Genomic DNA, 12,948 nt, shown 5'->3' on the forward strand with positions numbered 1-12,948 from the left:
GAATACTGCCCTGCGGCCCAGTTTCTGAAGGAAGGGGATAATACTCTGCTTCTTTTTTCCAGATCCTCAGACAGTTCTTTGCCATGTTGAACATCCAGTGACCAGTGTGCTATAACACCAAATTTAAAACATCAGCTCTCCATTCACACCTGAAACCTTGTAACGCTAACCAGTCACATGATCCTGGGAAGGGAAAATGGCTATTGAGGCACTTTTGTTGCCAAGGGATTAGACATTATTGGCTTTGTGTTAAGTGATTCTGATGGTCCACCAAATTTAGCGTCACACAAGCTGTACACTGACTACTTTACATTGTATTAAAGTGTCAGATCTTCAGTGTTGTCCCATGGAAATATATAATGAAATAATGACAGAAATGTGAGGGTGTACTCACTTTTGTGAGATACTGTATGATCTGTACAGGCATCTGTAAAGGCAGCACGTCAGGCTGTGTAACAGAAGGCAGAGTCTTCTCTGCAGGCCTATCTGGTGATGGTGGTCTTGGTCTTCTTTACCGTCTGTTTACAGGCACAATGTTAGTTCTCACACCTTATTCTGCATACTACAGGGGAGTCCTCTCTTCAGGCCTATTTGGTGATGGTGGTCTTTACCTTCTCTGACTCCTGTTTAACAGGCACTACAGTAACTCTCCTCTCAGGCGAACCTATGCCTTGTTCTGTGTGCTACAGGAGAGTCCTCTCTGCTATGCCTTGAAGATTCTGTCTTGAAAAGAAAAACAGATACGGTTTTGCTCCTGTAGAACAAAATTTCTTTTAATCAGAAAAAAATATTTTACAGACCTGTGTCAGTTTCCTTTTATGCCCTTCCCCTTCTTACCTGATGTAGAAAGTCTTATCAGGTTCCTCTCATGAAACACATTGCCTTTTTACATCCTAAATCCACTGTGCCTCTTAGGTGGCCACGATGATAGAGCGCCCTTGACCTTGAGACACTGTAGTACTCAAGTATAAAAGCTATGGAAAAATTTCCTGGTCTTTGGCAAAATATAACACTATGAAAAAGAACACTTACTAGAAGAGAGAGTTGTATGTGTATGTGCAAAAGAATAACAGAGGAGTTGTATAAGAAGTAAGGATCTCAAGAATTGCTATATTATGGAGAATACTGCACTTCTTCTTTTAACTCCTTCCTGACATTCGCCGTACTATTACAGCAGATGTGGGGTCTTTAAAGATGGCGACCACCATTGCTACTTGGGCTCAGCGGAATCCAGAGCTAATGAACTCTGATTACAGGCGCTGCAAGTCAGGACATCGACTCCCCCCGGTACAAAAATGCCCCCTACTGTTATAGTTGTGGGAGCCATCTTTTTTGTTTTCCTTGTCATTGTATTATGGCTATTGAGGCTGGTCTATAACCAGCCCCAATATCTATGTTACAAACCTCCCATAGACTGCAATACAGATGAATGGCAGTCTATGAGAACTGCATTAAAAAGGACTGCAGGTTCAAGCCCCATGGGACTAATAGTAAAAAAAACCCCCTAAAAATAAATAAACAAAACCTAAAAATTGGAATCACTCCCTTTCCCTAGATTTGAAATTAAGATAAATAAACAAAAACAAACATATTAGACATCCCTGTGTCCATAAATGCCCGGTCTGCTAACATATAAAAATATTTTCCCCATACGGTGACTGCTGTAGTGGGAAAAAAATGGAAAGTGCCAAATTGCAGTTTTTTCCCTGTTTTGCTTCCTATAAAAAGCTGAATGCAAAGTGATCAAAACATCAGATATTCCCCAAAATGCTAGAACTAAAAAGTACATGTGGCCCCACAAAAAAAGATGCCTTATGTACCCTCATACATGGAAATAAAAGTTAAAGATGTCAGAATATGGCGACTTCCAGAAATTTTTAATTTTTTCAAAGATTTTTATTTTTTTCTTTAAAAGGCATTAAAATGTAAATTAAAAACAAAAAACAAAACCACAACTATATAAATTTGGTATCCCTGGAATCATATTGACCCACAGAATACAAGTGAAACACACATAGCTCCACAGTGAATGCCATAAAAACAAAATCCGTAAGAAAGTCGCACAAATGCAGTTTTTCTCCAATTTCACCCCATTCTGAATTTTTTTTCAGCTTCCCAGTACATCATTTGGAATAATAAATTATACCATTACAAAGTACAATTTCTGTTGCAAGCATTGAGCCCGAACATGGCTCTGTGAAGGGAAAAATAAAGTTATGGGCTTTGGACGGCAGGAACTCTAACCCCGTTCCCACTGCAGGGATTTTTCAATGTTCATTTTAAATACATCACCACACCTATCATTATAATATAGTTATAATTGTAATATATATATATATATATATATATATATATATATATATATATATATATATATATATATATATATATATATTACAAATAAACTATACAGCATAGACCAGCACAGTGAACCTGACAGGTATAAAAGTAAAGAGAACAGTTTCTACAAGTCAGTCAGTGATTTTGCCCCTTGTCAGTATTTCACATAACACAAGAGTATATAGCAGTGATGGCGAACCTTTTAGAGACTAAGTGCCCAAACTGCAACCCAAAACCCACAAAATTTTCGCGGAGTGCCAACACGACAATATAGACTTAATACTATGCGGATCCACAATTGCGGACAGTTACTGACCAAAAATTACAGTCATGTGGGGCTTTACAGAGCTTTCAATAATACAAACAACGTTGTACTGAAATGTAAAGGTCTCGGCATTTGGTACTTTGAACAATTTATTTTCACTATTTACATCGCACAGGATCTGTTTTATAGTTACCGTGTAATATTCTTACATCCTGTACTAATATCACGTCTGCTATAAAACAGATACTGTGTGATATAAATAGTGAGGGGACCCCAGACAGTATTATATGCTCTGCAGTGGGCCCACCACACAATATTATATTCTCCACAGTACCACAGTAGCCCCCCAGTGTTATATGCTCCGCAGTAGGTGTCCCCCCCCCCCCCACAGGATTATATGCTCCACAGTGGCATCCACACACAGTATTGTGCGCTTATAAATAGCCCCCCCCCCCAGTATTATATGCTCTTTAGTACACCCCCCAGTATTATAAGCCACCCCAGTATTATAAGCCCCCCCAGTATTATACACTCCCCCCAGTATTATAAGCCCCCTCAGTATTATACACTCCCCCCAGTATTATACACTCCCCCCAGTATTATACACCCCACCCAGTATTATAAGCCCCCCCAGTATTATACACTCCCCCCAGTATTATAAGCCCCCTCAGTATTATACACTCCCCCCAGTATTATAAGCCCCCTCAGTATTATACACTCCCCCCAGTATTATACACTCCCCCCAGTATTATAAGCCCCCCCCCAGTATTATACACTCCCCCCAGTATTATAAGCCCCCTCAGTATTATACACTCCCCCCAGTATTATACACTCCCCCCAGTATTATAAGCCCCCCCAGTATTATACACTCCCCCCCAGTATCATACACCCCACCAAGTATTATAAGCGCTCCCCCCAACATCATATACACAGTGAGCCACTCTCATACTCACCCCTGAAGAGCCGCCGGCATCCACCTTCTTGTCACTGGCGGCGCTGATGACGTCATCGCGCCCGCGTCGGGGCAGAGGTCAAACTCTGCAGCCAGTGTAGGCCGCGGTCGCGCGATCCGCGGCCTACCCTGACAGCTTTCAGCTGTATGTGCATTTGCACATACAACTGAAGGCAGTGATCGCTCATCAACGGGGAATCCTGTACCGGATTCCCTGTTGGTGAGCGATCCGGGCGACCGCACGCGTGCCAGCATGGAGGGCTCTGCGTGCCCTCTCTGGCACGCGTGCCATAGGTTCGCCATCACTGGTATATAGCCTGGCTTTAGATGACATAGGATTTTATTGAGAAAGGTGATTCTTATCTGGCCCGGGGGTCTCCATCTACTGTATATGAAGCAGAAATCCTTGGTGGCTCTGGATCTGAATAACATTACGAACGTCATCCGCTATCTTTGGTGCTGAATTGGCTTTGGATTGTCCAGACTGTAAGAGGATGAAGGAATTTTTCTCCTCTTTGCTCAATTCCTTGATTTTCCTCTTGCACAGGACCGAATGGTCAGTAATATTAGTCCTGTAAGAAACAAGGACAGTTGTGTAAATATTAAGGGCAGATTCTGTTCAGCAAGAGAAACCCCTTGTAGATATAAAGAAGGAACGAGAACATGATCAGAACAATGTATGGAAGAGAACACACCTATGCTATTAGCGTTTTAAGGCTGGTAATTAAGAATTGGCAACATTTTTCATCTCAGCCTTCCAAAATGTATTACTTTTTTTAATTTTTAATTTTTATTTTTTTTGGGGGGGGGGGAATGAGTTCGATTTTATTAACTTTTATTAACTTTATGGAGGGGTTCCTGTGAAAAAAACAACGTACATTTCTGTCAATGTGTTTTGAGCTCATTCTGCCAAAAAAAATGGCGTGGCGACTTTCCGGAAGGTTATTATATTTATAGCGATACCGTATTTCTGTCAGTTTTATTGTTTTACTACATTTGCTAATTAAAGAGTCATTTTGAGAAAATAAACATACTTTTCCATTGACATAGTTATGTGAGGGCTCTATTTGGACACATACTGGTTTTCCGGACCGTTTTCTAGTAAGTACAACTTTTTTTTTTTTTTTTTACAATTTTTATAGGTCTTCTTGAGGGGAAGGGTAGGGGGTGACCAAAGCACATACACCAGGCCAGGTGAGATTTCAGAATAGCTCCCTGACCTTGTCACTCATAGAACAGTGTGGAGCATAGCTTGGTAACTGAGGCACAAATTTCCGTGGGAAAAAAGGGCTTACATTCAGGTAACCCTACTTATCTAACCATGCTGCACCCTGGTGACACACTCCCTTTAAAGCAGCATGTACTAAAAGCAGCTTTATCTCTGCCATTAAAACTGAAATACTTGTTAGTTAAAGCAACCCACTAGATCACAAACAAATAACGCAATAGTTAAAATACTTGAACATAACGGTATTTTTTGGATTACAGTGAAACCTACAATGGCCCAAAATTTGCATTAAAAAGTTTTGCTGTAGGGTGGCAGACTTTTCAAAGAAGATGGCTAACGCGAAACTGAAAATACGTCAGAGAAAATGTGGTCCGGGTAAGGGAAGGTCTTCTAACTGTATAGGTTACGTTACAAGCCTTATATCTATTGTCATAAACTTCCGATGCCCATAAATGCCCGAGTACACGAAGATACTATTTCATCCATGAGCCTTTATACCTGGGCAAACACTGCAATAACTGATCTGTAAGTCATCTGTAAGCTCCTGGGGCCATACAGGCATAACATGTAGCATAACATAACATAAGGTGAAGAGAAAGTGCGATTGAGCATCTTGTAGAGTGATTTGGTATCAGGCCGGCATCTGAACTTACGTAAAGTCTTTCCCTCTCAGCTTTCGAAATGTCTCGTGGTTCATGTCGCGACAGGGAATCACATTGTCAGTCCATTTCAAGCTGTGATCTTTCAATTCTCCTGGAATAAATCCCTTTGCGTTGATCCCTATTTTGTTTCCATCACTTTCACACTTTGGTATTATGGCCAATGCTGGTATGGACTACCAAAGATAAAAAAAAAACCATTTCATTTCTTAATTAGTAATACATATATAACTATTGACACAAAGTAGAAAACGTTCCTGAGAACCATACATATAATGTGCTGAAGGGAATGAGATAAAGCGTACCAGTCATTTCAGGTGATTTCTATGCACAAATGAAGTCACTTGTTATTTGGCCACTATATACAAAAGCTTTACACTCTGCGGGCTCTGTAATGATCAGTTTTCCCAGAACGAGGAGGTAGACACTAACTGCAATGATGTCTCCTAAGTACTGCACACACAAAGGAGGAGATCCTGCCAACCCACCTGTCTGTAGCAAAGCCTCAAAAGAGGCAGTAGCAGCAAGGAGGACACCATACAGCAGTACTTGGAGGTGTAGCTACAACTCCAACACTGGAGTGAGACAGAGAACTTTTCAGTCGCTTTCTCCTCCCTTCCCTTCTCCATGCACTACTCAGAGTAGTATGACTCAACCAAAAGTTGCCTTGGACTCTTAGCTTAAAGGGGTTGTCCAAAATTCACACAAGGAAAATTTCATCTAAAATTTCATACCCTTGTCACCAAAACCAAGGACTGGAATGGATGTTTATTAGAGATGAACGAGTAGTACTCGATCAAATACCTCCCAGCCATAGGTATGCATGTAAGCGGCCGAACACCAAGGGGTTAAGCGCATCAAATATTCAATGCGTTTAACCCCTTGGTGTTCAGCCGCTTACACGCATACCTATGACGGGGAGGTATTCGACTGAATACTACTCGCTCATCTCTAATGTTCATCACAGAAAACACCACCACAATCTGCTGAGTGTGAATCAACCACAATCCAAAACAAATGTGAAGATACCACAATAGCCAAGTATCTCCCACCTTTACACCGGCCTTCCTCAGAGACAATTTGGTTTCTTTATCTTTTAACAAGCCCTCGAGTCTGCTCAGCTGGTTACTTGCATGAGCTCCCTGTGCAGTCAGCTCTGTTTGAGGCAAACATCGGTGGAATCTCATTTTCTGCTTGATATCTGCAGGCTGGACTGTTCCTATAGGTTCTTCCTGCAATGTATCATCTATGAGAGAGAACATGTCTGAAATAAATACATGTTATTCTATATATCTCTCTTCACTTATACAGGTTGATTGTGCAACTTAATGTAAACTATGCTCTATATATAGAAAAATATGCACCAGCTCTTGTCATATGAACTAACTATAGTGCATGGGCATTCACTTGGCGAAACCTTGGAGGACCATTAGTTTTATCTACAACTTGATATATACGTATCTGTTAGAATACAGAATAACTACAACTAACACGAGCAGCTCCCGAAGACCACCCACCCCTTCTAGAACATTTTTCTGGGATGGACTTTCCTTTCAATTACACTCTATACGAGGTTTCCCTAACAACTGGTCCGCAGTCAGGACCTGGACATTGGAGTTTTTTTTGCCGGTCCGCGGGGCAGGGCAGTTGGCTGGCTTCAGTCTTACGATGGGTTCACACTAGCGCCCGGACTCCATTCTGTGGTTTCAGTCTTCTGCTGGCAAAAGACAGAAACCTGTCATGCAGAGTCCGGCCGTGAGCGCCGGTGAGCATCTTGAGCTCTCCGCGGCTAAACCTTTTTTTTTTTTTTAAACCGGACACAGAGTACTGCATGTCCGACTCTGTGTCCAGTTAAAAAAACCTGGTTTCGCCACGGAGAGCATAAAAAGCTCACTGCCGCTCACGGCCGGACACTTTTCAAACCCATTCAAATGAATGGGTATGAAAAATGACTGCAGGTTTCCGTCTCCTGCCCTGTTTTGTGCAGGAAACGGAAACCTGCAGAACAGAGTCCTGGGCGCAAATGTGAACGAGCCCTTAGCTGGATACTTCACGCTAGGACATGTTGCTATGGTAACTGTAACTGCTAAGGACGCTGTGCTACCCGATAGTATACACAATACCATAACAGCGTGGCCTAGCACATAGTATCCAGCCTCGGTGTTGCTTACCATAGTAATGTGGTCTAGCGTGAAGTATCCAGCCTCAGTGTCGAGCAATTTGCAATATCCGCTCTGGTGCTCGTGTCACACCCGTCTGCTCCACAAAGTATCCTGGCAGAGACCCTGTCTGTCCACATGGTAGAGCCCACCTATAACCCCGCCCCATATGACCAAAGCCCAGCCCCACCCTGTCCTGCTGGTACGTGGAAAAATGGTCTTGCTTGAAGACAGTCCCTGGTGCAAAAAAGGTTGGGGACCACAGCTCTATACAACCTGCTCCTGGATAAGCAGACCACTTCATATTCCTAGCAAAGACCCCCTTGTTAACAATTTTTACAATTGGAATTCCTATTCAAAATCCACACATTAGAATTATTATTATTATAGAATTAGCATGTACTGTTAATCGGCTATGCTACGCTGGAACAGAAGACTGACAAGGGACATCAGGGAAGAAAAGCCAACAGCCTTGTGCCACATTATATAAAGGCCCCCCACATGTTAGGACAAATTCAGGCAGCTATCTTATATATATGGGGTCCGCAGACTCTCTCTCAACATATGATGTCAGTAAACAAAAAGGGTCAGGTGGCAGAGCCCAGGAGGAGGATTTTCAGCACCACAAATGATGTTAGGAGTAGGGGGAGGCTGTCAGAGAAGGGGAGATGTAAGTACACGTCTTGCTGCACTGAACAGCCTTGTGTGACAGCAAAAATAGGGAGAGAGCACATTGCTACTGAGATGTCAAGGTAGAAATTAGGGGAGCAAATGAAATGGGAAGCTATGTTAAAGACAAGGAATGAGAGGGTAACCTTACTGAGGACTAGGAAGAAGATGGGAGCCATGCTGGAGACCAGGAATGAGAGGGAAACCATGTCAGGGACCAAGAATGAGAGGGGAACCATGCAGAGGACCAAAAATAAGAAGGGAATCATTCCAAGGTCCACGTAGGAGAGGAGAACCATGCCAAGGAGCATGCTGAGGACCAGAAACGAGAATGGAGCAATGTGGGGACCAGGAATGAGAGGGGAGCCATGCCGAGGACAAGGAATGAGAGGAGAGCCATGCTGAGGACCAGGAATGAGAGGGGAGCCATGCTGAGGACCAGGAATGAGAGGAGAGCCATGCTGAGGACCAGGAATGAGAGGGGGGGGGGAGTGACCAAGATTTTGAGGGGATGCCATGCTGTGGACCGAGACTGATGAACTCGGAATGTTTACCAGTTACTGAGAAACAGCGTGTGTCACCTATGTGTGTGACTCAGGCAAGTTGTGCACAGTACCCCAGCTGTTTTACTAGTCCTAGTCTGGACCTGGCTTCTGTATGCTGATGTCAAGCATTATTTTTGTCTTCAGGCGGCTGTACATTTACTGACTAGATTAGGCACCTTTTGTATAATTTTTCTGAGAAACTCACTTAAAGTACATTTTCTATAATAATTTTAGCCATAAGAGGTTTTGCTGTACTGAAATTCTGTCTAGTTGCTTGCACTACTTTCTGTGTAATCCTGTAGTCTACCCCAATGTTGCTTTTGCAATACATTTGCAAACCGGCTGCAAAAAAAGTCTGAAGCTAAGAAGAACAAATGTTATATAAAGACGAGAGACCGCGCCAGCTCTCAATATTCCTTCTGCCAGTCTGAGGCTGTGCGTTCTTTATTACGTCTCTTGTTTGTGTAGACTTTTCCCCGCAGCCATTTCACAGCTACTCCACAATCTCATAGATTTTATTCATTTGCACACTGAGCGCTCCAGGGAGGTCTAGCCACGTCTAAATATACCAGCTCTGCCAGGCAAATGATAGATGTGTTTTTGGCTTCATTTTCCAGGGTGCTGTTAATTACATGAGAGCAGTAATAAGGCATGCTAATGATATCAGTCTTGAGGGAACAGAACTGTGCCGGCATTTACAATGAGTTGTACATGTAATTAGGAAAGAGTCTCTCTATGGAAGTAAGAAGTAAGAGATTCACCTGTAACATGGACAGTGACTGGGGCAGGCACACAGCTCCTCTCACAAGGCTTCTTGTATAGCTCAAAGTCAATGTGGCGATTTGCCCAACACCAGTGGTCCCGGGAGAGGGTGGGCTGGAGGGTGTTTGCATGCAGAATATTTTCTCTCCAGGCCTGCGATATAAGACATACATAGGTATTTACTTTCCCAGCCTGACCTTTCAGAGAGCGAGATGGGGAGCTGACACTTTTCCATTAAAAGCTAATTAAAAACATCAAGAACTATTTGGCTGTCAGAGCTGACCTTTCTGTTTTATGGGTGTTAAGAAAATAACTTTTATTGTTTTTTTACTGTGTACGGAGATACAGCCATAAATAATACACAAACATTAGCGTTACTGCCTCTAAGGTGTCTTACAATTCATCCCTTAGGTACAACAAAAAAGTACTGAAAAGGGCGTATTAAAAAGTATAAGACATTGGACTGCTCCAAAGTGACATGTGTGTGTATCTGTACCATAAAAAAAAGTTTACCTATATGCATTATAGGAAATTCAGCTGAACCTGACAATTTTGGCAGGAACAGATACCGTATTTTTCGGACTATAAGACGCACCTAGGTTTTAGAGGAGGAAAATAGGGAAAAAAATTTTGAAGCAAAAACTGGTAAAATATTTAATATATGGGAGTTGTAGTTTTGCAACAGCTGCAAGGCTACATTGACAGGTGACCCTGCAGCTGTACGGGGATGCATAGAGCGTTTTTTTTTGCGGGGCCAGCTGTACTTTTTAGTTATACCATTTTGGGGGATATCTATTGCTTAGATCACCTTGTATTGAAAAAAAAAACAGGAGGTGATTTAGAACTTTTATTTATTTCATATTTTTAAAGCTTTTTTTCTTTTTTTTTTTTTACTATTTTATTCCCCTCCCAGGGCTTGAACCTGCGGTCACTTGATCGCAAGTCCCATAGACGGCAATACAAGTGTATTGCCGTCTATGGGCCATTCTGTCTATTAGTATTACGGCTGGTCATAGAGACCAGCCGCAATACTAATATAGCCGTGACAGGCCGGGGAGCCTCAGTAGGCTCCCGGCTGTCACCCGAACAGGTCGGCTCCTGCGATATCGCCGCGCAGGAGCCGGCCTGCAACGTCACAGGTACGGGGCCGGTGGGGACCGGCCCCGGGGGAGAAGGGGCCGCTGATACTGACCCGGCATCCGCTGTACTAGAGAGGCGGATGCCGGGGAGGGATAGACGCCGGGGCCTGAGACATCGCTACGATCCTCTGCCCTGCATGAAGCCAGGACAGGGGAGCGCAGCGATGTCTCAGGCCCCGGCGTCTATCACTTGCCGGCTTCCGCCTCTCTATTACAGCGGATGCCGGGCGCCACCTTCAGACTATAAGACGCACCCTTCTTTTCCCCCAAAATTTTGGAGAAAAAAAGTGCGTCTTATAGTCCGAAAAATACGGTAACTATTTTATGTGTATATGGGCCTGCCAACTTTATACTCAAAGATGATATCTGGAAAAAGGATCAAGCATGTCGAATATGTCAGTTCCTGACACCCCCCCCCCCCCCCCACCGATATTGACAATTGACATCTGCCTCATAGGTAGGACTTGAGTCTTTATCCATCTTTATCAACTACAGTACTGTGCAAAAGTTTTAGGAAAGCATGGAAAAATGCTGCAAAGTAAGAATGCATTCAGAAACAGAACAAATGTGTGACTATTATATACCTTGGATAACTCCAGGATCCGAGCATCATCTGGTTTTTTGGGGTGTTTGTTGCATTCAATGCTGCTTCTGAATCCTAGATTTAGGAACCCACTTGGTGTCATCCATTCCTCTCTAGATTTTGCAGCCTGGTTTTTCTGTTCCTGTACTACATCTACTGGACTGACAGTAGCTGACTGGTAATCTAGGCAATACGTGTATCTGTGCCTTGGCACCTGTGAGGAAAAAAAATCAGATATAAACTTAACTAAAATGAGCAATAACTGTTGAAGAAATTAAAAACATTCAATATAAAAAAAATTAAATATATCTGATCTGATATATCTGAAACTGATTATGTTTTGTTCTCCTAGAATATATCAAATTATACGTAGTCATAGAAGTCCAGGCAAAGGGGAGGATCCAAGTGAGGGATCCTGTAAATGGGAGTTACGAAAACTGTGAAGCTCAGTGTGTTACACGGTTTCCACAACTTCTGCTCAACACTATGGGAAATATGGAAACAATCACTGCTCGGCTATTCTCTTAAAGAGATTCTATCATTGGTGTTAGGGCTCGTTCACATCTGCACCCTGGTCTCCGTTTTGCAGGTTTCCGTTTCCTGCCCGAAACTGGACAGGAGACGGAAACCTGCAGTCATTTTTCAAACCCATTCATTTGGCGGCGAAACCAGTTTTTTTTAACCGGACACAGTCGGACACGCAGGACTTTGTGTCGGGTTTAAAAAAACAGTTTCGCCACAGAGAGCTCAAAACGCTCACGGCCGGACATGGTCTGCCAGGTTTCAGTCTTCTGTCGGCAGAATACAGAAACCTGGAAACGGAGATCGGGCGCTGGTGTGAACCCAGCGACAGTGGTTTTGAGATAAAAACATTCCTGGATAGAATCCCTTTAAGTCCTGCCTTAGGGGTCGGGACTTAGAAGGGTTTATTCCTATCTCAGCAGTGATATAACCAGTTAAGCACATCTACACCAGCTTGTACTTAACAATCCTAAAAATGCAATTCTAGATCTACATAAAAAATACCTACACAACAGCTGACAAGCACATAAAAGCTTTTTTTCACATTATAGTAACTGACCTCAGCCATTTTCTGTCGTAAAATCCGCAGCGCCAGTTCTGTAGAGTTGAGAGGCTGTGAGCTGTAATTGTGAACAGTCATCCCATCAACAGGAATAATCTCCACGGACTCGGCTTTAGGTTTTTTAACCTTTCTGCTCATTTGCCAAGCACGGTTAATATTCATCTATAAGTAAAAGAAGTGATTTTTAACTTACTGGACTAAAAAGAACACTGGCCAAAAACTATAAACAGCAAAGACTGAAAATCTTTATGGTTTCTATTACAAACTTAACCACATATTCAATCCTCAGGAGAATCCATCTGAGCCCCACTGTAAGTGAAATGGATCCACAGGGATAAACCCAGCACTCCATTCTAGTTTCCTGTTTAGTGTCATATCAGAATATATCATTGGTGCCCGAGACCCCTTTTCACAACTGATTAGTAGAAACAAGAAATGGTGGCCCCTTCTTTATTTCAAATTGTATTTGGGAAAATTCCTATGCGACTGTATAGACACACAAGGCACATATATCCCAGATCTTTTGATAAGTCTTACTGATGTGACAGTAGATATAGTTATCA

At 42.7% G+C, this 12,948-nt stretch overlaps 1 protein-coding gene across 1 annotated transcript in view; it reads right to left on the reverse strand.

Annotated features, from left to right (window-relative positions):
- Nucleotides 1-3,872: 3,872 nt before the first annotated feature.
- The window catches only part of CFAP92 (cilia and flagella associated protein 92 (putative)), a 64,308-nt gene continuing 55,232 nt past the window's right edge, over nucleotides 3,873-12,948 (reverse strand). Inside the window, exons 12-17 of the mRNA XM_075286155.1 lie at nucleotides 12,383-12,547; nucleotides 11,303-11,515; nucleotides 9,579-9,732; nucleotides 6,497-6,690; nucleotides 5,439-5,620; nucleotides 3,873-4,129 (exon numbers count right to left, since the gene is read on the reverse strand). Coding sequence (XP_075142256.1) covers nucleotides 3,940-4,129; nucleotides 5,439-5,620; nucleotides 6,497-6,690; nucleotides 9,579-9,732; nucleotides 11,303-11,515; nucleotides 12,383-12,547 — 1,098 coding nt within the window. The 3' untranslated portion in view covers nucleotides 3,873-3,939. The remainder of the gene's footprint in view (nucleotides 4,130-5,438; nucleotides 5,621-6,496; nucleotides 6,691-9,578; nucleotides 9,733-11,302; nucleotides 11,516-12,382; nucleotides 12,548-12,948) is intronic.

This window comes from Leptodactylus fuscus, chromosome 9 (genome assembly GCF_031893055.1).
Source record: "Leptodactylus fuscus isolate aLepFus1 chromosome 9, aLepFus1.hap2, whole genome shotgun sequence".
Classification (NCBI taxonomy): Eukaryota; Metazoa; Chordata; class Amphibia; order Anura; family Leptodactylidae; genus Leptodactylus; species Leptodactylus fuscus.